This window comes from Apium graveolens, chromosome 8, assembly GCF_009905375.1.
Source record: "Apium graveolens cultivar Ventura chromosome 8, ASM990537v1, whole genome shotgun sequence".
Lineage (NCBI taxonomy): Eukaryota > Viridiplantae > Streptophyta > Magnoliopsida > Apiales > Apiaceae > Apium > Apium graveolens.
This window is the reverse complement of record NC_133654.1, coordinates 84,152,380-84,178,299: the sequence shown is the minus strand read 5'-3', so window position 1 is coordinate 84,178,299 and position 25,920 is coordinate 84,152,380. Positions and strand designations below refer to the sequence as shown.

The 25,920-nt window shown below is 38.2% G+C and overlaps 1 protein-coding gene across 1 annotated transcript; it reads right to left on the bottom strand.

The window, feature by feature from the left end:
* Positions 1-24,578: 24,578 nt before the first annotated feature.
* On the bottom strand, positions 24,579-25,343 carry LOC141679722 (uncharacterized). The gene has a single exon (XM_074486142.1). The coding sequence runs from the start codon at positions 25,341-25,343 to the stop codon at positions 24,579-24,581; it is 765 nt and encodes a 254-aa protein (XP_074342243.1).
* Between the last annotated feature and the right edge of the window lie 577 nt (positions 25,344-25,920).

The window sequence follows — 25,920 nt, the reverse complement described above, 5'->3', positions numbered from 1 at the left end:
TATTTAATCCAATACCTACTAGGGTTGGGCTTTGTTATTATGGGCCTTTTTAATCAGTCATTATAAATAGATAATGAGAGGTTACAGAGGCTTGTACGTTTTTTAAGAAAACCCTAGCAGCAAAGAGAGGCAGAGGCAATTCAGATCGTCAAGAAGGAGGCTAGACATCCATTCCGTAGTCAAGTTCGTGAGACGTTCTTGAAGGTGCTCGTGTGGATACCATAGAGGTGTTTCTCCGAGAGGTAGACACAAAGCGTGATAGCTAGGATCTCCGTTGAGTTCGTGAAAGTTAATCTCTTGAAAGGTATGATTCGTTATCTCCATAATCTGCCCATAATTATACATGGATCCTGTTTTTGGGTTTCAAAATTTTTGTTTTATTTACATTTATCCGCTGCATTTTATGCCTTCGGAACCCAACATCTTTGTCATTCGACCTCCTTTGAAGATACTGGTTCATGTTTCCCTTCTTGATCTGGTATTTTATGAACATCTTGAGAGAGAAACAGTTTTCTGTGGTATGGCTATGATCTTCATGGTAGCCGCAATGCTTGTCTCGGGCCCTGTTCTCGATAGGTTCTAGTAAAGGTTTCAGTGGATAATAAAATGGCTTACCCTTGACTTCGCGCAAAATGTCGGGTCGGGGCCGGTTGAGGGGGGTCCACTCGGGCTCCGGCTTGGGCTCTCTCTTAGCCTTAGGCTTTCTTTCATTCTTTCTCAGTTCAGCGTAACTTTCCCGGGGTGGGGTTTCCCGGGATTGTTGAATGTAGTTGGCCTGTCTGTCTAGTTTGTATATTTTGTCTTTTCGGGACGACGAGCGATGCTCCGGGGACTCGTCATCATCATTGTATTCTCCGGTTCATTTTCATTGACTTGAGTAAAGCATTTTCCTTTAAGAACTTTGATGCCAAGGCATAAGCAGACGCCAGACTCTGGGGTTCTCTATGAATCAAATCTTTTACGTATCCTTCGCAGGATATTGGATGCAAGTTTCTCTGAAAGATGTTTACTGATTCCTTTTCTTCTAAGTTGGAGAGTTGATTGACTGCTTCCTGGAATCTCTTGATAAATTTGGGGAGGGACTCCTTGCTTCTTTACTGGATTATCTCCAAATGACACATTTGCAGCTCGTTCATCTAGTTTGCTCTGAACCTTTTCAAAAATATCTCGCGGAAGTCTTTCCAGGAGTCCACACTCCGGGATGGAATTCGGCTGAACCATTTCTGAGCTCCCCCCTTTAGTGTTGATGCGAAGAACTGGCACCTGGTTAGGTCACTATAATCATAAATATTGGAGATTTGCTCGAAATAGTTCAGATGCTCCTCGGGGTCGGCTAACCCATCGAAAGAGTCAAAATTGAAGTGTTTGAGCCCTGATTCTCTGGGGGTAGATTCCAACTTTTTGGTGAATGGGGTGGCTGCCACACCCACTTCCATATCGCCTTCTACTTTCCTTTTGAGATCCCGAAGGGCCCGGGCTATAGGTTCTTGCTTGGACTCTTTTTCGGGCTCCGAATCAGAAGAAACATGAATTCAGAGTGCTTTTCTTTTTAGCTTTGCCTCTTCCTCCCGGATTCGCTTTTCAATAGCTTCTTTGGCTTTGGCTTCTTCTTCCTTCCGGATTCTCTCTCGAAGGGCAGCTCTCTTTATTTCATCCCTGACATCCTCTAATGGTTTCTTAAAGTTCTTTGCAATCCGATCAAAGAAGGATCCCCGGGATTCCCCGAACCGTTCTTGTTGATCCCCTGGGCGGGTCTCAGGTTTGGCGTTATGTTTTTCCTTCCACAGGTCCATCGCAGGTCGTATCTGATCCGGGGTCATGTTTCCCCAGGGGTCGGCTGAGGTTCCAGTATGCTCTTGGGCAGCTCTCTCGATGACTATTCTCTGGTCTCCTGTTTGGAAATTTTGAGAGGGAGTCTGGGTGATGGGGGGCCCTTCATCTACATCTTCCATCTCCCCGTCCCTGGGTTGGGGCGGAGGTGGAAGGAAAGGAGTAGAAAAAGCCGCTTTGCTCTTTCTTGTAGTCATGGTTATTTAAAATTACCATGAATTTATAGTAATATAACTCGTAAAAACGAATTTGGGAGATTGGGAGTGGCATTCTTACTGAGAAGTGGTATTCTGAGTTGCTGGGTGGGGTAGGAGTAGCGGATATGAACACCACAGGTCGGAGGTTCAGCCCCTCCTTCTAGTGCCAATCATAATCCCAATTCGCCCCGGGGTCCTCTCCTCGCTTGGCCCGGACTTAAGCTTCGTTTTGGCAGAAATGACGGCGGCGTGCAGTGTAGATGTAAGTATATGTGAGAGAGACTGTAACATGTAACCTTCCTTTTGTCCTGCCTTTTATAGGCCTCCAATTAGGGTTTAGGGGTTTGTACCTTTTAATCTGGACCGTAGGTGTGTCTTTTGGACTATAGGGCATGTGGACGCCTAGGATGCGCCAAAGTACTATCGAATCTAACAGTTCTTATCGATTTGATCTGACGACTCTGTATTGAGTGATCAATGACCAACAATCACCAACGATCAAACTTTTAATGTTTCATTTTTAATATAATAGTATAGATATCTAGATTTTGGGTAAAAGCCTTTAGAAGTTGTATCGAGGAAAATGTGGGTTGAAGTGGTTTGGGAAAGACGGGATAATTAAAGGACGGGTGGAACTCTTTAATTTACACCAAAGCTACTAATTATGGTAAGAAATGATTTCTTTCATTAAATATGGCAATATTATATTTATGTAATGTAATAGGAGATCCTAATTGTATATTCAAATGAGCGCCCAATATTATACTATTTATGTTGGTGGGATATATGGGTTGTACTGTTGTGCATAAATTTTTTATTTTTTTCTTTGAATTAATAAAAAAATTAGTTGGTATATAATGATATATGGGTTGTTAGACCCAATTGGTTAGGTCGATCGGGTTATACCCAAAAAATTTAAAATTAGGGCTTGGAGAAATTCGGAGTTTTGTATTGAAGTAACTAAGTGATAAATAATAATTAAACAAACAAGTTTGTGGGGGATAAAATGAGAGGAAAAAAAAGAAATTCAAACAAATTATTTAGGGAGATATGCTCGATCTTTCACATTTGAAAATAAATGTATACTACCTAAAAGACCGAAAAGGAATATCGATATTTTATTTTTATTTTTCACATTGAATATTTTGTGTGGGCTATTTATTTAGAATCACTCGATGTGGGAAAAGAATAATTAGCAGTTTGTAACCCACTTTTATTTTCATTTTTACGATTTGGGTCTACATTATTTTCCCTGTCAACTTACACCCCATAAAATTAATTTCGCTTCTATTTGCACCCCATTGATGACTTTCCATCCAAGATGACCGTTAACTTTAACGAAAGCGGGGTAGTTCAGTAAATTACTAATTAAAGGATAAGAAAATAAGAGTAATTGGCACTTTGTAACCCATTATTTTGGGCATTTTTTCAATTCAGTTCTATATTAGGTTTCCTTGCAAGTTGCACCTTTAACTTTGAATTTCGCTTTGATTTGCATGTTTAGGGTTCAGTATTTAACTTTGAACCGTACCCGAACCGTACTAGTTCTGATCGATTTTTCAAAAATTCGGTTTGGTCCGGTTCTTTTTAAAATATTTCGGTCTGAATAGACCAAATCATAAATACTATAATTTTATATTACATATTTTAAATATATCCTAAAAATTATAATCATAATTTTTAATTATATTTATACACTCTTAGAACTCTACATATCATCTTACTTTAATTATATTTTAGATTTCATATTTTTTGGTTTGAAATTTTTAATACAATTTTATTTTTTTAAAATAATTCGGTCCGTTTGGTCCAAAACCGTTCGGTCTGGTCCATAATATAATTTATGTCCGGTTCGGTCCAAGAAAACATGATAATTCTATTTTTCGGTCTATTCGGTTCGGTCCGATTTTGGACCGAACCGACTGAATGCTTAGCCCCATTTGCAAATAACAAGCAAAAGCTTTATGTAATATCAAATTTCATGAAAAAATCTCGAAAATCAAACCCCCAATTCGAAATAAGAATCCTAGAATCGAGTTTAATTTTTTATTTTAGCGAATATGGACAAACCTATTAAATATTCGCTGAATTTGTAATTGGATTTTTTTATCAGATCGAATTCTGGATCGAATATTTAATATGTGGATCCATATCCGCTAAAATAAAAAATAAACTTAGGATTCTTATTTTGAATTGGGGGTTTGATTTACAAGCATTTTTCATATCAATTTATGTATTTATTTGTAGGTTTAGACTGTGAAATTGAAGGATCCCGCGATTTGTTCTTGAAGACCGAAATTTTTTGATTGTATCCCTGATATAAAAGTTAAAAACGGTCCAGGGGTGTAAAACAAAGGGAAATTCAAAGTTAAAGGTTCAACTTGCAAGTAAACATAATATAGACCAGAATGGAAAAAACGCCCAAAGAAATGGGTTACAAAGTGCCAATTACTCTTATTTTCTTCTATTTTAATTAGCAATTTACTGAAATGCCCCCGCTTCCGTTAAAGTTAACGGTCATCTTGGATGGAAAGTCGTCTGTGGGGTGCAAATAGAAGCGAAATTAATTTTATAGGGTGCATGTTGACAGAGAAAATAATGTAGATCCAAATCCCAAAAATGAAAATAAAAGTGAGTTACAAACTGCCAATTACTCCGTGAGAAAATAATAAAGTTAGAAAGATGATACTTTTTAAGCGGTGCGCTAATTACCAGAAATAAGACAAATTTCTCAGCTCCCTTTCTTAATGCTTTACTACTATTTGTGCAAATAAGGTTTTTTTACGTATTTTATGAATTTTATGCTTATACCCTGATCGCGATTACTTTCAGACTTCTCTAAAATCAGACCAATCCCCGTTAGAATTACTATTCTATATTAAAACAGATAATTATATTTTTCTTTCACGACTGTTCCTTTTGTCCATGACAGTTACCTTAGTTTTTATTCATTGAATATAATTTTCTTAATTCAACCAAATTGATATTAATTTACTAATCGATTCATCCTTCAGATAGATTATTTAACTCCTATTATTTTTTTACAATAATTTTTATTATCAATTTATTGAACCCCTTTCAAAATATTCATTTGTATGAATAAGCTTATTATTTCGAGTTAATCATATTTGTTGGAACTTATCGTCATATCGTTCTTGACGATACTAACTTTCATTCAATTGTAACTGGTTCACCATTCGACCTACAAAAGAAGTGAAATTATCTCTGAATGTCAATCTGTTTGATCGAGTTGTGACGTGAGAAAATATTCAGGGATGTGTTCACCTGGACTAGTCAACGTGGGGTTTGATCAACGGTATTATTGTGACAGTCTGTTATGTGGACATGTTACTTTGGCTCGAGTGTTACCGAGGGTTAAAACGTTAACCCTTCTTTAAATTCTAGCAAGTTTGTGTTGGGCGTTCTTACTATGAGCCGTGATTGGGTAAGTGTAAGATACACAAGAGAGCGTTATAGTATGGCGGTTGATCTTATCACTAATGTGATGTTTAAATACTGTTAAATTTATTGCTCTTGGCACCATTCTTTATCATTTTATGAAATAAATAGATTGTACTTGCGGAGCACTCAGTTGTTCACTCTTGCTATTCTTATATTTCCAAATAGTAAAGAACGAAGGGGATGACTCGAATCTAGTGGAAAGGGAAGGATCATATTTGCAGCGGAAACATTTAACCATATAGTTATAAGTTATCATATTTAATAATGTATTATAATTGTCCTAAGATGTGTATCAGACCTTCCAGACTTGTAGTAGGATATCTATTTCGTATATAATAAATAGGTATATGTGATGACTCGATTCTGTGATCTATGAAGTGACGTCTACCATGAAAGTTATGATATTATAGTTTGTAATAATAATACATGTATATGAAGTATGGTACCGTGACGGCCTAGCTCGACGAGAAGGTTGGTTTGGGGACATCACATAGTTGGTACCAGAGCTAAGTTTATATTTACCAGGAACACAAACCCTAAGAATATAACTTGTGTGAGAAATTATAAGTTAATATATAATATACATATAAGAATATTTGGTACTCGATGATAAGATTGGGATCAGTAATTTGATGACCCCTTGACTTGGTGACTTTTGTTTAAGGCAATTACCATATGTGATTACCTTATGAGTTTGCTTTGTTGTGTAGATGTCAGGCTACAGATCAGTACGAGATCGATCACCTACTCCTTGTATGACAGAGAGTATGGGTTATAGTTCAAATACAGATTCTTCTAAGAAGTATATAGTTATCTCTAGTGGTAGTAGGGATTCATCTATTCAGGAGATTCATTCACCACCTAGAGCTCCATTAGTTAGTATAGATCTTACTGATGCACCACCTCATAACAAGACTTTTGGTTCACCTGTTGTTGTGGAGGAGCTACTGATTCAGCCAACTGAGGAGCCTAGGACTCCTAATTTCACCAGTTTACCAGAACTGGTTCCGCTACCATCATCTTTCATCCAAACTATATATGAAATAATTGTTGTTATGTCTTCACCTGATGAGCATCACTTTTTTATTATGTTAGAGACTCACTTTCACCCTGTGCTACCTAACACTGCACCTTTGAGAATAAGTACTTATGTCATGTCAGTTACAGACGGATACCAGTTTTTGATACCTTAGTTGTTGTAGTTCCAGAGCCTGTTCTTGATCAGAGTATTCCATCAGTTGGGCTTCCTGCTTTTTCTGAGCCATTGAATTTTTGTATGAGTTTATATATACCCATGTCGGCCATATCTTCAGCTTTAGCTCTGTCTCTTTCAGAGATGCCGGTTTGTGATACTACACTAGCGACACTCATTGTTTCCGTTGCACAAGCTACTTTGGGTCTCGAGGGACCTACTGAGGGTATTCTTGCTTTATATGCTAATATTGGTGGTCATTGTTGGATATTTAATCTAAGCATATGTAAGTGTAATAAACTTGTTAATAGCTGAGGTATATAGCTGTTAATATATGATTTGAATTAGTCTTTATTTCAGTTGAGAGTTTGTAGGATTACTGGAATAAGGATAAGGTGGTAGAGTAGAAGTAGGGGTCTTTGGTTTATTAAGTTTGTATGGGTTTCTAGCTTTCTGTTTTGCATACATTTCTATATATGCATTGTAACTGCACTTCTGGAATAATAAGAGAGAGTACATCAAGTAGTAATTTCTTTTTGTTTTCTCACTTATCTTGTTGCATTAATTATTAAACACACAGCCATACACATCACGTGGTATCAGAGCCAACCAAGGGATGTCGACCTCATCAAATAATGATCCAAGTAAACCTAAAGAAAGTACTTTTGGCTTAAGCTACCCTATGCTAACAAAAACAAATTATGTTGTGTGGGCATTAAAAATGAAAGTTTTCTTGCAAGCTCACGGTGTATGGGAAGCGATTGACCCTAAAGATCCAAAAGCTCAAGTTTAAGAGAAGGTGGATAAACGGGCGTTGGCAGTCATATATCAAGGAATACTAGAGGAGTTGCTACTATCAATAGCCGAGAAAGGAACAGCAAAAGAAGCTTGGAATGCCATCAAAACAGTGAGTTTGGGAGCTGACAAAGTCAAGAAAGCAAGGGCGCAGACGTTAAAAGGTGAATTTGAATCATTGAAGATGCGGGATGGAGATCAATTGGATGATTTTTGCATGAAGCTGAATGGTTTGGTGACTAACAATAGAGCGTTGGGTGAGAAAATGGAGGAAGCCTATGTGGTAAAGAAACTACTTAGGGCCGTTCCCTCCAAATTTCTCCAAATTGCCAGGAGGTAATGTCCGTGAAGAAGTTGTGGGTTCATTAAAGGCCCATGAGGAGAGGCTTCGTGGTCAAACTGAAGTGAATCAAGGACAACTCCTGTTGACAGAGGAGGAGTGAAGAAAGAAAGAATGAAGTGCTCAGTGGCTATTAACCCGTGAGGAGTGGTTAAGGAAGACAAGCAAATAAGGAGCTCATGGAAATTCAGAATTTCGGGGAAGAGACAATTGTGGGGGATGAGATAAAAGTAGGGTGAGATGTTTCAATTGCCAGAATTATGGACAAAAATGGTGAAGAAAAGCTGCTACGGGATGTTTACTTCACTTCAAATTTACGAAACAACATAATAAGCCTGGGGCTACTGACAGAAGATGAAAACAAGGTGGTTATTGAAGGGGAGTATTTGTCAGTCTATGATGAGAAAGAAAGGTTGTTAATGCGATTAAGATGATCAGCAAACAGATTGTACAAAATCTGTTTGGAGGAAAGCAGGCCCATGTGCCTACTAACAAACGCAGAGGAGAACTCATGGTTGTGGCACACAAGACTAGGCCATGTGAATTTCCAAGATTTAAGTCAGATGTCTAGAGATGAAATGGTGTATGGAATGCCAAAGATCTTGCAATCAAGTAAGATATGCGAAGGGTGTTTGATGGCAAAACAGCCCAGAAAGGCATTTCCACCACAAACTAGTTGGAAATCTAAGGAACGACTAGAGCTTATACACGGTGACATTTGCGGTCAAATTTCTCCCTCCAAGCCTGCTAGAAATCGGTACTTTCTTTTGCTAGTTGATGATTATACACTTAAGATGTGAACATTTTTGTTGAAAGAAAAAAGTGAAGCATTTGAAGTATTTAAAAAATTTAGAACAGAAGTTGAGAAAGAAATGAATGAAGTAATCAAGGTTTTTAGAATGGATATAGGTGGGGAATTTTGTTCCACTATGTTTTGGAATTACTGTGAAAGGGCTGGTATAGTTAGACATTTTACTGCTCCATATACCCCACAACAAAATGGGGTTGTGGAGTGACGTAACAGAACTGTTGCAGCAATGGTACGAAGCATGTTAAGGGAAACAAAAATGCCATCTTATTTCTAGGGAGAGGCTATCTGACACACTGTCTATTTGCTCAACCGATTACCGACTTAGGCATTGTCAAATAAGACACCTTACGAGGTGTGGAGTGGTAAGAAACCAAACCTTGAACATATTCGTTTATTTGCTTGTCTTGCATATATGAAAATTCCACAAGTGAATTTAAAGAAACTAGAGAATCGAAGTAAGGTAGTTGTGTACTTAGGCAAGGAACCAGAGACGAAGGCAAGTCGGTTGTACGATATTGTCTCTAAACGTGTAAACATCAGTAGAGATGTGATATATCAGGAAGATAAACACTATCCATGGGAAGAAAATTTAGGGATGGTGAATGAAGTGAATTTTCCAGATGCTTATATTTCAGTAACGACCTATTCTGAAGAAGATGAGTAAGGGGTAAACGATGCTGGTGCTCAAAGTCATGTAGCTCAAAGTCATGCAACTGGACAAGATGAAACAGTCACACTGTTACAGTCACAAAATTCTTTTGAGGGAACTGAACAAAGTCCAACCTCACGAAGTTCGTTTGGAGGAACTAAACATAACTCAACTTCAACAAGGTCTGTTGAAAGCAGCTCCAACACCATAATATCATATGAAAGTTCTGAACCCAGAAATTTCAGATTGTTAAGCGAAATCTATGATGAAACTGAAGAAGTTGAGATTGATGAGGAACTGTTGCTGCTATCTAGAGAGGAACCATCAAGTTATAATCAGGCAGAGAAAGAACTAGCCTGGAGAGAAGCTATGCAAAGTGAAATTGATTCAATCGAAAAAATCAATACATGGATATCTGTTAGTCCCTTATAAATATAGCAAGAATTACAGAAGGGGAGGTTGAATGGAATTCTTGAACCTTTTTCTTGAAATAAAAATGTTCAACTCAATTATAGATATATTTGTTTTGATTAGCACAATGCGGAATGTAAACTTAAATGAATCAAAACATAAGTAATTAAAAATAAGAGTCTTTAAAAACTTTCTGGTGGATTTAAACAATTCCACCAGAGATATATATAATATATCGAAAGGACTCTGTGTGCAGAAATGCTCACAGCTGCTTACAAATGGAACTGCTGAGAATACATGAAATGCTAATGATTATGCTTACAAAGATTTCTCTGTTTTTGTGTTTCTCAGCTATCTCAGTTATTTTTCTATTTGCTACTCTCTTGGTTTATATAATACCAAGATTACAAAGTTAAAAAGACTGAACAAATATAAAATCTAATAGTCTTAATCTTTGCTGCTTTTCATCCTCTATTACCCAGTTAATGGGCTTCCACAATGTATTTGTATACAACTCGACGACTGTGTGTCAGCTTCCACTGTTCAACTGATGTTTGAATTCTTGATATGATCATCCGTCGACTTTCAGATCATCCGTCGATGACTTAATTAAATCCGTCGACTGCTATGTTAAACATCCGTTGATAGTCATTTGATCATCCGTCGAAGGCTTTATTAATCATCCGTCGGTAGCTATTTTGGCACTTGACTTCATTTCACTTATACAGAATTACAAGACATTACTTATGTACAATTAATCAACCTATTCTGCATATCTAGTTAAAGTCAACATGACTTATATGCTACTACAGATTCTATACAAAGGTGCATACATCACTGTGCTACAAACTTATTGTTACATAAGCTACTCATTTGATGGATAATAAGTTAATCATTCGTCGGGACTATAATGAGTTATCCGTCGGGACTATAATTCTTATCCGTCGAGTGCTACATTATTTCACTAAGTAAAATCTACTTAGATGTTTTGTTTAAGTGATCATCAAGTACACAACATAATTACAACAATCTCCCCCAATTTATGTCTACTGGAATTGTAGCCATAAATTAAGATGCTTTATGATAACAAAACATCCTAAACATATATCTTTAAAGATAAGTAGATAAAACTGAAAGTGCTTCAATTAAACAAAATGTACAAGGTTTGGCTCACAGTCAGTTCAAGATGCTCCTCTAGCCTGAGCAGGTTTTTCTAGTTCCTTGAAGGTCTGGATCTTCTTCCAAGCTTTCTGTTGTTTTCTTCAATTTGATTCTGGAGCTGCCTGTGAAATTCTAGTTCATCAGATTCTGAGAGATCTAGCATTTCTTGCATCTCCAAGAGAGTGTCATTGCTAGAGATACTCAATTGGTCTTCTAGTCTGTAGAATCTTCTCACACCCTTGTCATCCATGAATTCCATCAGCCAGTAGGGCCTTATATGCACTCTTTTCCCTGTGTATGGGATGATTAAAGTCTTTGGGAGTGCATCTTTAGCTCTAACACTCCTCAGCTCTTCAATCCTCTTCAATACTAGTCTTCTTGCAGTTACATTGAACCTAAAGTTTTTTTTGAAGGATGAATAGACTTTGATCAACACAGCTTGGCTTTCTTGAAGTATCCTATGAAGAGGCCACTGAATCTCCCTTCCTCCTTTGTACTTGAACACCAACCTTTCAGGTAGGTTTCTATATGCATCAATTGCCCTTACTTCATCCAGTTCATCCAGATAAAGGTTTAGATCTGAGAATTCTTTGATGTCACACAAGTACAAGTAGTCTCCCCTGTTGACCTTGGGTTGAGCTTTAACTACTGACTTGGATTTGAGAGGTGACAGCTTCACTTTCTTGACTGCCCTTAATTTTGTCCTTTTTGGCTTGGTAAGGATTGGCAAGTTGAAGTCAGGAATTGGTAATTTATCCCACTCTATTGGCTCATCCTTTGGCACAATAGGCTCTCCATGTATGTTCCTGTAGGGGTCCACCACCCTTATGTCTTCAAATACCACAGAGGGCTTTGATGCTTGAGTTTTAGCTGGTGTGGATTCCTTAGGAAATCGATCTTCCAATTCCTTGTCAACAACATCCAATTTCCTTTTTGTTCTTCTAGCCAATTTTTTCTTTCTTGGGGATTTCTTCTGTTCTTCAATCTTCTTCTTTGATTCAGCAGCTTTAGATGGTTGAGAGGGAATTTGTTGAGAAGAGTTTACAGCCTGTAGCTTGGCCAAGATGACAATCTGCTCTTTCTTTTGTTTAGATTTCTTTGCATCTAGAGCAGCTTGCCTCTTTTCCTTCTTCAATCTTGCTTTCTCTTCTTTCTTTACTTGAGCAAATTGTGGATGTCCAGCTACCACACAAATTTCCTTTCCATTTCTGAATATCATAGCAATTCTCCTTTTTGAGGCTGAATCAGCTGGATCTTTATAGAAGACAATGGATCTTGATATAAGCTTCTTTTTATCAGGATTGGGTGTCTCATACACAGTTTCCAAGGGATTCTTCAAAGATGACTTTGGATAATTTGCCCTTGGTTTGAGAATTATTTCAGCCTTTTATGATTTGATGCAGGAAGATTGTCCTTTCTCCAGATAGTTCATGCTCATCTCATTCACACTGATTGGCTTGACATGAGAGTGATGGATGGCTGACTTAACTGGCTCCTTGACTAGTTCAAACTTTTTCTGTATCTCCTCATCAATCTTATCCCAGTTGATCAAACTCAACTTTCCTTTTTCAGCAACTTTCAAATTTGTTGCTGTTGCTTTAATTAGATCTATACCATCTGCAACTGGTAGCTTGGAGATAGTAATTGAAGGTACAATTACTTTGCTGATTTGTACTTGAAGTTTCTCCCCCTCTGTTGGTCCTTTCTCCCCCTTACTTGATTCTCTCTCCCCATTTTTGTTATCATCAAGTTGAGGAGTTAGGCCTTGTGCTTTAGCCAGTTGCATGAGAAGATTTGTCTGAGTCTGTTGATTTTGAAGAAGAATAGCCACTGAATCTTCAATAACTTGAACTCTGTTTTCCAGCTTGGCTAGCTTCTTTTCAGAGTCTGATTCTCTCCTCAATCTTAGTAGTAGATCTTGCATGGTACCATATGGCATTACTGAATCCAGCTTCTCAGAGTTATAGGTCTTCAAGTCAGCTATATCTCTTTTCAATTCATCCACACTGAAATTATGTCTTAAGTGCTGGATCTTCATTAGATGTAGAGAGTCTAGGTGAGCTTGAAGAACAGCCTTGGTACCAGCATCAAAAGTTTTCTGAAGGGCCTGTTGAATAACCATTACTTGTTTGACCAAAGACACCTCAAATTGTCCTGGTGTAGAGTTCATGCTTCCATCCAAAGAACCAGAGTCATCATCATTAGAATTTACTCCAAATTCTTCAGATGGCTCTCCAGCTTGAGAAGTCATTCTGTTAACAGCAGCTTTATCTCTTTGAAGAGATTCTGTGGTGTGCACTAAATTCAAAATCTGCTCTGCCTCCATATTGCCCTGAGCAGCCAACAATTGATAGGCTGACACAGGATGAGTAAAAGTGTCAGCATCCAAGGAAATGTTATCAATTTCAGCTTTGTAATGTTGCTGAAATTGTCTTTCCTTTTCAGCATCATCCACAGTCATTAACTCATTAGCAATGGCTGGATTCACCCTTATTTCTCCTGTGCCTGCCTTTCTCTCATATTCTCTCTTTTGTTGCATCAGGGTCTCACCCTAGCTCCCCACCCTCACACCCTCACCTTCACCTACTAAGGTGGGACTCCTCTCACTCACTTTTGCCAATCCTGAATAAATGGATTGCTGAGATTCACTCTTTTCCTCTCCTTTTTCCTGGGAGCAACCCAGCCTCTCACTCAAAGCACTCTCCTCTCTCAGTCCTAAGAGTGACTGTATTACCACTAAATCTTCTGCACTTGAAATAATTGAAGTTTGAAGTTGTGCAGAGACACTCGACGGATAAGTGATATCCATCGGGTGAGTGGTAAAGCTGTCTGACGGATAACTGCTGTTAAACTTATCCGTCGGGATACAATCACTACTCGATGGATGAGCAATATCCATCGAGAGAGTAGAAATGAATGAGGTGGGAAGAGAAACTATTGTTGAATCTGTGTTGATTGAAGTTATTTGAGGCACAGATGTCACAATAGTATCTGAAAGAATTGGAAAGTGAGCCAACAAATCTTCTAAAAGATGATGCTCACTTGCACTAGATTTTGGCTTCCCCAACAGAGTTAAAGAAGGGGAATCAGGAATTGAAGTGTTTATCATATCCACTTCCAGTGAGTTAGTTGGCGAGTATGGTGTTTCAGTGGCTTCTATTATAAGAGATTTTGGCTATGACTCCATATTTATTGGAGCCAAATCAATCTGAATTTGAGAAAGTGCAGGGACTGTGTCTTTAGCACCAGTTTGCACTGTGTGTGTGCCCTGTGCATCCCCAGTTGTTTTGGATTTCTTCTTTCTTGTGTAAGTTTGGGGTGAGCTTGTGTCCCTAACCCTTTTGGCCTGTGCTCTTGGCTGAGAGCTTTGTTCAATAGCCACATCCTTTTGGGATGATGCAGCTAGAAGTGAGCTTTTGTCCTTTATAAGCACTGCAGTTTGTTGGGAAACTGCAGTGTGGCTAGGCTGGGATTCACTCAAATCTCCGACCTTATCCTTGGGGTTTCTTTGATGTTCACCCCTTCCCTCACCTAACTGACCCTCCTTCACACTCCCCTCTTTGGTTTTGGTAGATTTTTCAACTGGTACCTTTTGAGAGATACCAGAGGGGGTTTTCTTTGACTTGGATTTAGAAATTATAGTTGATTTAGTAGCTTTGGTAGGCAACTGTTTGATCATTGTCACAGTTGCCAGAGCTACTCCTAAACTTAAAGAAATTGAGGAGATTAGAATAGTTGAGGGTATGGATGAACTTACCTCACTTACCTGAGGTGTCTGCATTACAGGAAAGTAGAACATTGGCACATCCCTATGATGGTTGGCTCTGTTCAAATCTGCAATGATTCTTCTCTCTTGAACCCACCAAGCTAATTTGTTGTTTGGGTTCTCAAGTACAATCTCTTGACAAAGATGGTTAGCCAAAATCATGAAAAATCTAGCATAATATACATTCTTTTCCCTTTTGGCTAACTCACCTAGTTTAAAACCTAACTCATACAAGACAAGGTCACTGAAATTGTAAAATTTATCTGTAATTAGCATGTATAGCATGTTAAGCATGGAAATGTTCACAGAATCAAAATTACTGACTTTTCCAGAGAAAACTTTAGTCACAACATCACACATGAAACTCCATTCCTTCCTAAGACCTAATCTTCTAATCTCACTTAGCTTATTAGTAGGAAGTGCATAATGCATGGAATTAAGCATATTGATAATATTAGTGTCAGTGTGTGGTGAAGTTACATTATCATCAGGAATTTTGAAACATGTTTTTATCACATCACTATTGATACAGAACTCATTACCTTTGATAGTTAGAGTGATGGTTTTATCAGTAGAGTTGTAGTTTGCAGTGGTACACATCTCTTCAATAACTTCACAGTAAACTGTGGGTGATTCAAGCATGGTATAACTTAACTTGCAGTTCTTCATGAAGTCCATCATCTTGTGATAGTCTTCTGATTGCTGAATACCCTTATTGACCAAAGCAGTGAAGTTGTTCTTCTCATAAATGAACCCAGTCTGAGACATGATCTTTACTACAGGTGCCATTGTTAGAGAATGAAAGCTTGAAGAGAAAGATAATATTTGCTTGAGAGAGAATAAAATAAAAGCAGTTGAATTTGAGAATGATAAAAAAAATAATTGGAATGAAATAAGCTTTTATACTCCCTCAAAAATAACGGATGAAAATAATAAAGAAAAGTAAATTACCCAATAGAAATTTCCTAAAATAGCCGTTTAAAAAAAATAAACTATAAAAATTCCACCCATTATCCGTCGTGTAATACTTACAAACTGTAAGTATACTCGATGGATAATGTTCAGGGAATTAACGGTTAAGATTTAGAAAATTCGACGGATGAGGATAAACTGTTATCCGTCGAGTTTTAAAAGATTCCAGAAAAGTAATTGACTTTTATTTGCACATTATATATCGACGGATGACTTAACTCGATGGATAATAGTCATCCGTCGAGATGCAAATTTTGACTTAGCCAAAATTTCATCCATGACTAAAAAATCAGTTAAATTTCTGGCTACATCTCAACTTGCAAAATAACTCAGATAGATTCAAGAGTAATTAAGCATACCTAACTCACTTACCAACCTAGAAAAGGTGGATTCATCCAGTGGCTTGGTAAATATATCTGCAAGTTGCTTCTCACTTGGAACAAAATGTAACTCTACAGTACCATTTATTACATGTTCCCTTATGAAATGGTACTTGATGTCTATATGCTTTGTTCAAGCAGCAAATTCAACATAAAAGACCCACAAAGTTGTGGAAAGTCTATGTTCAATATTATAAAGTCTAGAAGAGCCATAAAAGAGCTATATCATGAAGTTCATCACAATTTACACAACTCTCGTAAGGCCCAAGTTTGGCCAACCTCGAGAAGTCCAAACTTTAACTACATGCAAAAGTCTAATTCTACATTACACGGATAAATCAAGGAGAATACAAGTACAAAATTACACTACATCTGAAAGTCCATAGTAGATTATATAACTTATTCAAATCAATTGCGAGGGTATTATTATTTATTAATTATTATTTTCACAAATGTTGAGTACTATAAAATATAGTTATTTTCATGGTAATGTGGTGAAGTTGAAATTTATTAGTAATGGTAATGTTTCTTTCAGTGGCGGAGTCGGGATCAAAATCATACGGAGACACCATAATTGTTTTAACAAAAAAAAATCGAGAATTACCAACACAAGCTTTAAATCTCTCTGGCTTTTTTCAATTCGAGAATCCTTTACCGGTAAATGAATCCCGCCTCCCAATAACTTCTTTGAAAAGATAACAACATAAACAAAATGATGCATCCTTATTAATGCTATACTGTAACCAATTTAGATGATCTGCAAACCAACTTAGATTGAATCGTCTATTTTTCTTTCCAAATGGTGTGAGTGGAAAAATATGATTTCTTGGTTGACATGCGCCTTTAAGAATGTATCTTTTGCGCACTTCATCTTGGTCACTTGGGGGATAATCACTAATTGTTTTTCGTAGTCCAGGATCACTTTCAAGTGATGATAAATTAATTATCTGAGTCTGACTATCCTTGCTCATACTTTCGACAATACTGCGTGAATTCTTCTTTTTCTTAGCAGCATGATCGTTTTTAGACTGCTCCTCTGTTTGGGGAACAACTAAATCCACACTTCTTTAATAATATTTTTCCATTCCTGTTTCAATTATTAATATAAATAAATATTAAATTAATATTTGTAGATAAATATAATTAGTTAACAAGTTGTAATTAATAATTCACAATCTACAGACTCAATAAAATAAGCCCCACCAAAATCTCTAATTTTGTATTGCCAATTTTCAATATAAAAATGCTAAATTATTATCTAGTCAATTAAAAAGTAAAAAATAAAATTAGGGATGAAGTGGTAAAATATCTATTTAATATTGAATAGATGATGATTTGAGATTTGCAGTTGTGATCCCACAGAGCTGCGTGCGTGGAGGTGGAGTCGCCGAGAATATAAAACAAAAGAGAAGAATGGTGTAAAGTAATACATGGGATTGGGATTTGGGGCACCTTTTACTAATATATGTAGGACCCACAAAAAATAGTTTTTTTAAAAAACTCAAGGGGCACTGTCCCCCAGGGGTCCTCATGCCACCGCCACTGGTTACTTTAGTGGTTTAATGTTTAAAGAAAATTATATTATTATTCAATTTACAAATATCTTTTATTTGCAATATATATCTAATATTTGGCTTATAGTTATTTTTTGATAAAAGAACCCAATTATTAATTCTTAAATTATTTGGTTATACATATATAATAGTGAAGGATATCGGTACTAATACTTATAAAAATAATGATAAAGGGGTTACCAGATGTTTCTGGCTAGACAATTTTTGTTATTAACTTTAAGAGTTAATTACACTAACATTGGTTAAAGGAATGGTTTATAAATCAACTTTGCTCCCTCTTCTATGTCCCTAAACTCACGATGCTAATCATACACTATATTATCTAGTAGTAGTACTAATAATAATAATAATAATAATAATATAATAATAATAATAATAATAATATTATTATTATTATATTATTTTAATTATCTTTAATTATCCTTAGTTGGTAGTCGGTTGGTCGGTACTTGTTGAAACTATTTAATTATCCTTAATTAATTATTTATATTCTAAATGGTCAGTCCGTCTATCGGTCAATTTTAATTCTAAATGCTATTGAAGTCAATTTCTTCTACCAATTTAAATTATATTTCATATTGAACTCTGTATCATTATTATTGATATTAAAGTCAACTTTTTATACCAGCTTTAAATTCTAATTCATATTGAAGTACTTCTTTTATCAATTTAAATAATATTTAATATCGAACTCTATATCACTATTATTCATACTAAAGTCAACTTTTTCTACCAATTATAAATCCCAATTCATATTTAGATTTATATTATTCTAATTTACACTTCAGACTAAAATCAATTTAAAACTAAATATAATATTACTGATCCGGCTAAAATAGTTATACTATTGAATTAGGATAAATAAAATAATATATTTATTATTCATGTAAGATAAAATAATCTATTATACAATTGATCCAAATTAACACAACATTATAATGAATAATTCGCCTAACTAAAATAAAATCATATATACTATTTATCTGGACGAAAATAAAATTATCTTATTGACCATGGCATAAAACAATTAAAACTAAACAAAAAAAAAGTTAAATTTGATCGGAGTAATTGGTCTCGGGCTAAAATAAAATAATGTACACCACCTATTCAGGATAAATCCAATTAATATCAGACTAACATAATTCGAATCATATTGGAAAGAACCAAAAATTTATTTTTCATTAAAAAATAATAATTATTATTATTTTTAAAACACACATAAAATTATCAATAAAATTATATGTTGAATCGGTGCTATTGTCGTTTTCAAATAACTCTTGTAGTCGATTAAGTATTAAAATTTGTAAAATAATATTTTTGTTAAGGTTCCAACATAATGAAAATATTGTATTTTTACTCTCAGAAAACCATAATATAATATTGTTCCCCGTTGCCGAGGCTATTTCTTTACTCCCTCCGTCCATAGATACATGTCTATTTTGACTTTTGACCGGTCAACTTAACCAAATTTTGACTGAAGTTTACACGTATCATCTAATTGAAAAAGTTAATAAAGAAATATTTTCATTGAAAGTACATTTAGTATATTTTAAAGTATAACTTTCAAATTTTAAAATTCATTAATCGATAATTTTTAATGTTGAGTCAAAATTTGGTCGATTTTACTCCCAGAAAATCAAAATGGACATATAATTATGGATGAAGAGAGTAAATATGTTTAACTATTCTAAAATAATTATGGACATTTATATGTATTAATATAAATTTCATGAAATCATATCATTTAAAAAAGTAAAAAAATAAAAAAAATTAAATGAATATATTTAGGAATTCAATTTAAAATATATATTTTTTTAAATTATATAATATCAAAAAAAATTATGCATATGTGCCTTGCACGGGTTTTAAGGTAGTAATAATAATAATAACTAGTATATAACCCGTGCGATGCGCGGTTGTTTGATCATTTTATATTGTAAATTCTTATTTTAATATGTTGCTGGTGATAATCCCAATTCGCCTCGGGGTCCTCTCCTCGCTTGGCCCGGACTTAAGCTCCGTTTTGGCAGAAATGACGGCGGCGTGCTGTGTAGCTGTAGGGTGGGAACCTATAAAACATAACCGGAGGGGGGTGGCATCCCCACAGCACCTCCAGTGTGAGAATGAGAAAGGTTTAAGGAGGAAAGGGGCAAAACGGGAATTATGCAAGTGTTTTTATGGTGTGTACGCGTGTGTGTATATGTAAGTATATGTGAGAGAGAGTGTAACTTGTAACCTTCCTTTTGTCCTGCCTTTTATATGCCTCCTATTAGGGTTTAGGGGTTTGTACCTTTTAATCTGGACCGTAGGTGTGTCTTTTGGTCTATAGGGCATATGGACGCCTAGGATGCGCCAAAGTACTATCGAATCCGGACCGTAGGAATGTTCTGGATCCGGGGTACCTGGATGGTGGTGATGTTGCCATGCGTCTTGGGCTCTCCATGGTTAAAGCTGGGTGCTTTCTGGACTCTTCTTATTGGGCCCTGGGCCTCTGTTATTGGGTCTGTATTAATATAGGCTATCATTTGCCCTCCACTCCCTTATGCGGGTTTACCCGGATGGGGGAGTAGGGTAGTTATTATTGTATCAGAACGCCTTAGGAAAAATTTTGGGGGTTTATTTGATTTGTTGCCCCCTAACCCCGGGGTCAAATGGGAATGAGACTCTGGGGTTGACTTGGTTAGTCACTTGATTTTAGACCAAGGTGGGATTACTTGAAGTACTTGAAAAAATTTTGGGGGTTTATTTGATTTGTTGCCCCTAACCCCAGGGTCAAATGGGAATTAGACGCCAGGGTTGACTTGGTTAGTCACTTGATTTTAGACCAAGGTGGGATTCCTTGAAGTAGTTGGAAAAATTTTGGGGGTTTATTTGATTTATTACCCCTAGCCCCGGGGTCAAATGGGAATGAGACGACTCTAAAAATTTTGGTTTGGTGGATAAGGACAATCCTTACTTTTGATTTGACCGGACTCTGAAAAGCTGACGCTACAAATCCGGAGTGTCAAACGACTGTTAGGCTTCCAGCCGGGGCCAAAGATACATACGTTTTATGCGTATCTTTTGAGTGTACCAGCTTTTTAATTTCCCCCTTTTCTCCTAAAAAGTCGCGCACACGTAATAATTACGTGACAAGCCGTGTAATAACTGCTGTGCAGTTATTTTCTGGGACCAATTGGAGGGTGCCACGTGGGGTGGGGGTTAATTTTTACCCAAAAACCTTTCATCTTTCACCTGCCCCTCTTCCTTCTATAAATATCAACCTCTTCTCTTTCTTTTTTCTTTTACGTGATAAAGGAGTTTGAGAGAGAGAGACTGAGAAATCAAAACTTTTTGAGAACATTTCTGCGAGATTGAAGCCTTCATCTTTCTCCTGCTCACTTGTAAGTTCTTCATTCTTGTGCCTTTTCATTTATTTTCTTTTGTTTTCGCGATGTTTTGTGCCCTGCATGTCACCATTTTATGCGAGTTGTTGCGCACTTCTCCATTATTTTTGTAACTGCTTTGTTGTTTCGCCTTGAATCTATGTAGTTGTGTGGGTTTTGTATGTTTTTCACAGTGGTTTTGCGTTTGATTTGTGTAAACATCATAGATTATGCTAGTTTAACATGCGAAAAAGTGGGTTTCTAGTAGTGTAAAAAGTTGAAAGGCCCGTGGTGTGTTCTTGATATGTGTTTTTGGTTGTATGTGTACCTATATGTCGTAGATCTTGTTTTTGGGTCTAGTTTTGTACATGAACTGTTTCTAAAACTCTTCTGTTTTTTTTTGTTTTTGTTTTTGGGTTCGGGTTTGGCATTGACTCCGGGGTACGTTTAAATAGATACACATAGTATATGCCAGGTAGCCACTTTAAACGTACTGCTACCCTTAGAAATCGGTACCCCAAGCGGCCTACTGGCTTAGGCGAACTAAACGCATTCTACCCTTCTTCCTCTTCCTCCAGTAGTAGCTCAGTAGAGATGTCTCCCCGAGTTGACCAACCTCGGCAAGTTTTAGCCCAGACTTTAGTCTTAGGCCCCGGGGGTACCATGTCTAATCCAGATGGGTCTTGGGAAGATGTAGATGAGTACTTTGTCCAATGCCGATTGAACCCTAAGCCCTTGGGCTTTTATTACAGAGATTTGTCCGAGGCGTATGGGGGCCCGGATGGGTTAGGAGGTAGGGAGCCTTATGACGAGGATGATATGAACAGGAAGTTTTTCATCGACCCGGGGACCAGGTACGAGTGTGGGGAGGTTCACAAAGAGATCCAGGTACGGATGTCGAGGTGGATAGTGCCCTTAGGCTAACCTTTAACCTTGAGGATAAATATGAGTGGAGATGGCCCGAGATTCACGAGAGGGTGTATCACAGACCAGAGCGAGGATGGGTCGGGATTCCCTTAGAACACCTACGGGGCATGCGCCTTGGATTACATCAATTCACCAAATCCCTATGCCAGGATGTGTACGGGATTCCTTTCACCCAACTGGCCCCGAATTCCATGAAGTGGATAAGTTGGTTTTTAGATTGTTGCCATGCCAAAAACTATCTCCCCACCTTCAAACTTTTCCACCATATTTTTAAGATCAAGAGATCCACCTCCCGGCCAATATAAGAGTTCTTGTTTAGGATCGAGGACTGCGGATATCCTTCAGATAAGATGGTACTCCCGGTCAGCATGTTGACATCACTTAAGGGATGGCACCGGGAGTTTATCTTTGTCCGGGGTGGGGATTTGGAGTTCATGCCACTCCATAAGCTCGAAATTAAAACAGATAAATTTCTGGTCCAGCGGCTCGGGCAAGCAGCTCTCGCGATGGTTTATGCCTTCTATGGGGCACTTGGGACACAATGGACCCGGGATACCTTTAATAGCAATGAAAATATGCATGCTGCTGGCTGTAAGTCTTTTGTTTTAGCTTTATTTTGTTGCTCTAACCTTTATTATCTGCTTGTATCCGGGACTGATATCTTATTGTTTCTTTTTCAGGTATTCACAAGTTAATTCCTTATCCCCCGAACATGTCTGCTCAGCTCAAGGATTTATCAGCCAAACTGCGAAGGATTGGAGGAGTGACGAGTGTGGATCTCGAGTGGAAGAAGGTTGGTGAGGGCGAAGATGTAGCCCAAAAGGCGGTGCCGTCCCGTCCGGGGAGGACCACGATTATGATCAACGAACCCCGGGCCGAGGACGTGCAACAAGGGGATGCGACAAGGATCCCAGCATCCCGGAAGAGGAAGAGCGCCCCTGCAGGTTTCGGGGAGAAAGGAGGAGAAGGGTCTGAGGGCCATGTTTCCACGAAAGCTGCTGTTGAGCTGGCCCGAGATACCCCGGAAACCTTGAAGGCCTTGCTGGCTAGCTTTACTCCGGAGACTCGCCGGAAGGAGCTCTTTGAGAATTATGCCAGCACCGCCGAAAGGAAGAGGTACAGAAAGGAGCCCCTCGACGACTTCCTGGTCGGACTTCAGGAGGAGATTACCGCTGTAAGTTTTTTTGTAATATTTTTGGTTTTGCGCTTGCCTTTTTTCTGTATCCGCATCATCTAATCGTGATGTGTAATAATTTCAGGCTAACTCCCGGGTTGCTGGATTGGTTTGCATAACCCGAAGCCTACAGGCGAAGGATGGTGCTGCCGAGGTTTATAAAACTGAAACTGAAAAGCTGTCCCGGGAGGTGAAGGACTTGAAGGAGGCAAATGCGAAGGAGGCTACAGCACATAAGAAGCTTCTTGATGAGATCCGGGAGAGACAGGACCGGGCCGAGGCTTCCGTCCGGGAAATGAGGGTTGAAAACAAAAAGCTGAAGGACGAGCTCGCTGCTCGGCCCACTCCCGAAGAGGTTCTAGCTGGGTTCCGGGGACTCCGACGTATTATGAGGAGCTAAACGACAAAGCTCCGGAGAAGATCCAGATTTGCTGGAAGGTTGCCTCTAAGTACCTCGGTAAGAATCCTGAGGGCACGATTGATGTCTTCCTAGAGAAGTACATCGAGGAGGATACTCGGATAGAGTAGGAAGCAGAAGCCATCCTGGAAAGGGATTCTGGTGCCGGAACTTCCAGCAACGCCCCTCCTCTCCCCGGATCTCCACTCGCCCAGCAGCCTCCGATTCTAGAAGATGATCCGGAGCAACCTCCCTCTCCTCCTGCCGAGCTTGCAGCAGAAGCTTGAAGACTTTGCCATTTTTTGGCATGTAATTTCCGTTTCCTTGTTTTTAGTTTATGCAATTCCGAACTGAGCCGTTTGGCTTTTTTAACTTATTTGTAATCTGAATGATTTCGATTTTCCCCCCGGGGTGTGTTTCCCCGGGGTAGTTTAATATAATTTTGCTTTTCTTTCTTTCCTTTCTTATTGATTTGCATATGAGAATTTCTAACTTAGGAAGTTAGGAATTTTCCTAAGTACACCTAGGCTGTGTTTTTGCAGACCCTGGGGTGGGGTAAAATTTTTAACTTATAAAAATTTTCTAAGTACTCATGGGCTGAGTTTTTATAGGACCCCGGGTAGGGGTAAAATAGGAATTTTCTAAGTACACATGGGTTGTGTTTATGCAGACCCCGGGGTGGGGTAAATTTTTTAACTTATAAAAATTTTCTAAGTACTCATGGGCTGAGTTTTTATAGGACCCCGGGTAGGGGTGAAATAGAAATTTTTTAAGTACACATGGGTTGTGTTTATGCAGACCCCGGGGTAGGGTAAAATTTTTAACTTATAAAAATTTTCTAAGTACTCATGGGCTGAGTTTTTATAGGACCCCGGGTAGGGGTGAAATAGAAATTTTCTAAGTACACATGGGTTGTGTTTATGGAGACCCCTGGACGGGGTAAAATTTTTAACTTATAAGAAATTTTCCAAGTACTCATGGGATGAGTTTATTTAAATTTGATGGCAAATAAAGAAGCAATATAATGAAATTGATTCAAGCTATGAAACGCTTAAAGTAGAGTTATTCATTTAAATTGAAAGAAAAAATTACATTCTAGGGTGAATGAGAATAACATTTACATTAAAAAATCACAGTTTAGATGTAGAAATGTTCCCAGAATATGCACCTTTCTCTTATTGGTAGAACTTCCTTAGTCGGGTTCCATGCCATGTGTTGGGGACCTCGGTCCCGTTGAGGTAGTTCAGCTTGTAAGTTCCTGTCCGGAGCACTTCCTTGATTATATAGGGGTCTTCCCAGTTCGGCTGCAGTTTCCCTTGGTTAGTTGGGTCCGAGGCTTCGGTGTCCCGGAGTACTAGATCTCCCACCACATATTCTCTTATCTTGGCCTTCTTTGCAAAATAAAGCTTTGTTTTTTCCTTGTAGCTTTCCATTTTTTCTACAGCCCGGTCTCTTACTTCATCCAAGAGTTCCAGGTTGGTTTTAAGGCCTTCTATCTTGGAGACTTCATCAAAGTTGACCACTCTATGAGAAGGGGACCCGGTTTCCACTGGTAGCGGAGCCTCGGTGCCATAGGCGAGTTTAAATGGAGTCTCACCGGTTCCAGTCCTGGAGGTGGTTCTGTAGGACCATAAGACCTTCGGGAGCTCGTCTGGCCAGCTCTTCTTAGATTCTTCCAACCTTTTTTCCAAACCTCGGAGTATGGTTCTGTTAGTGACCTCTACTTGTCCGTTTCCCTGGGGATGGGCTACGGATGCTTTCTTATGCTTTATCCCGAGTTCTTTCAAATATGTTTCAAAGTCCGAACCGACAAACTGTGGGCCGTTATCCGAGATTAAAACCATCGGAATCCCGAACCTTGTCACAATTGAATCCACGAATTTGATGCAGTATTGTTGATTGATGGTTCTCATGGCCTTGGCCTTTGCCCACTTAGTCATATAATCGATTGCCACTAACACATAATGTAAATCCCCCTTCGCTCGGGGGAAAGGACCCATGATGTCAATTCCCCAAACTGCGAATGAGATCGGGGAGAGGACTGACCCGGGGAGGCTTGGACTTTGCTTTGGCACATTGCTGAACTTTTAGCATTTGCTGCATTTCTTCACATAGGCAACTGCATCGGCGTGGATGGTGGGCCAATAGTAGCCTTGCCTGAAGACTTTGTAGGCTAGAGCTTTAGCGGCTAAGTGATCTCCGCAGATTCCCTCGTGTACCTCCCTAAGATAATAATCTGCGTTGTCTGGGTCAACGCATTTTAGAGTCGGGGCAGAGAAGGTTCGCCTGTATAGCTAATTATCTTCTAGAAAAAAATGGGCAGCGTTATACCTGAGGTAGCGTGCCTTGTTCTGGTCTTCTGGCAGGGTCCCATCTTTAAGATAAGCTATGTAAGGAGTCATCCAGTTGTCCGGGCTGCTGACGCATAAGACTTCAGGCCGATCGGTGTTGGGTGCCCCGAGCTCCTCGAAGTAGACTGAGCTGCTTAAATCCGAAGTATTCTGGACGAGCTTGGAC

Coding starts and splice junctions, on each gene's coding strand:
- LOC141679722 (XM_074486142.1), bottom strand. CDS start 25,343: ATGACTAAGTGGGCAAAGGCCAAGGCCATGAGAACCATCAATCAACAA.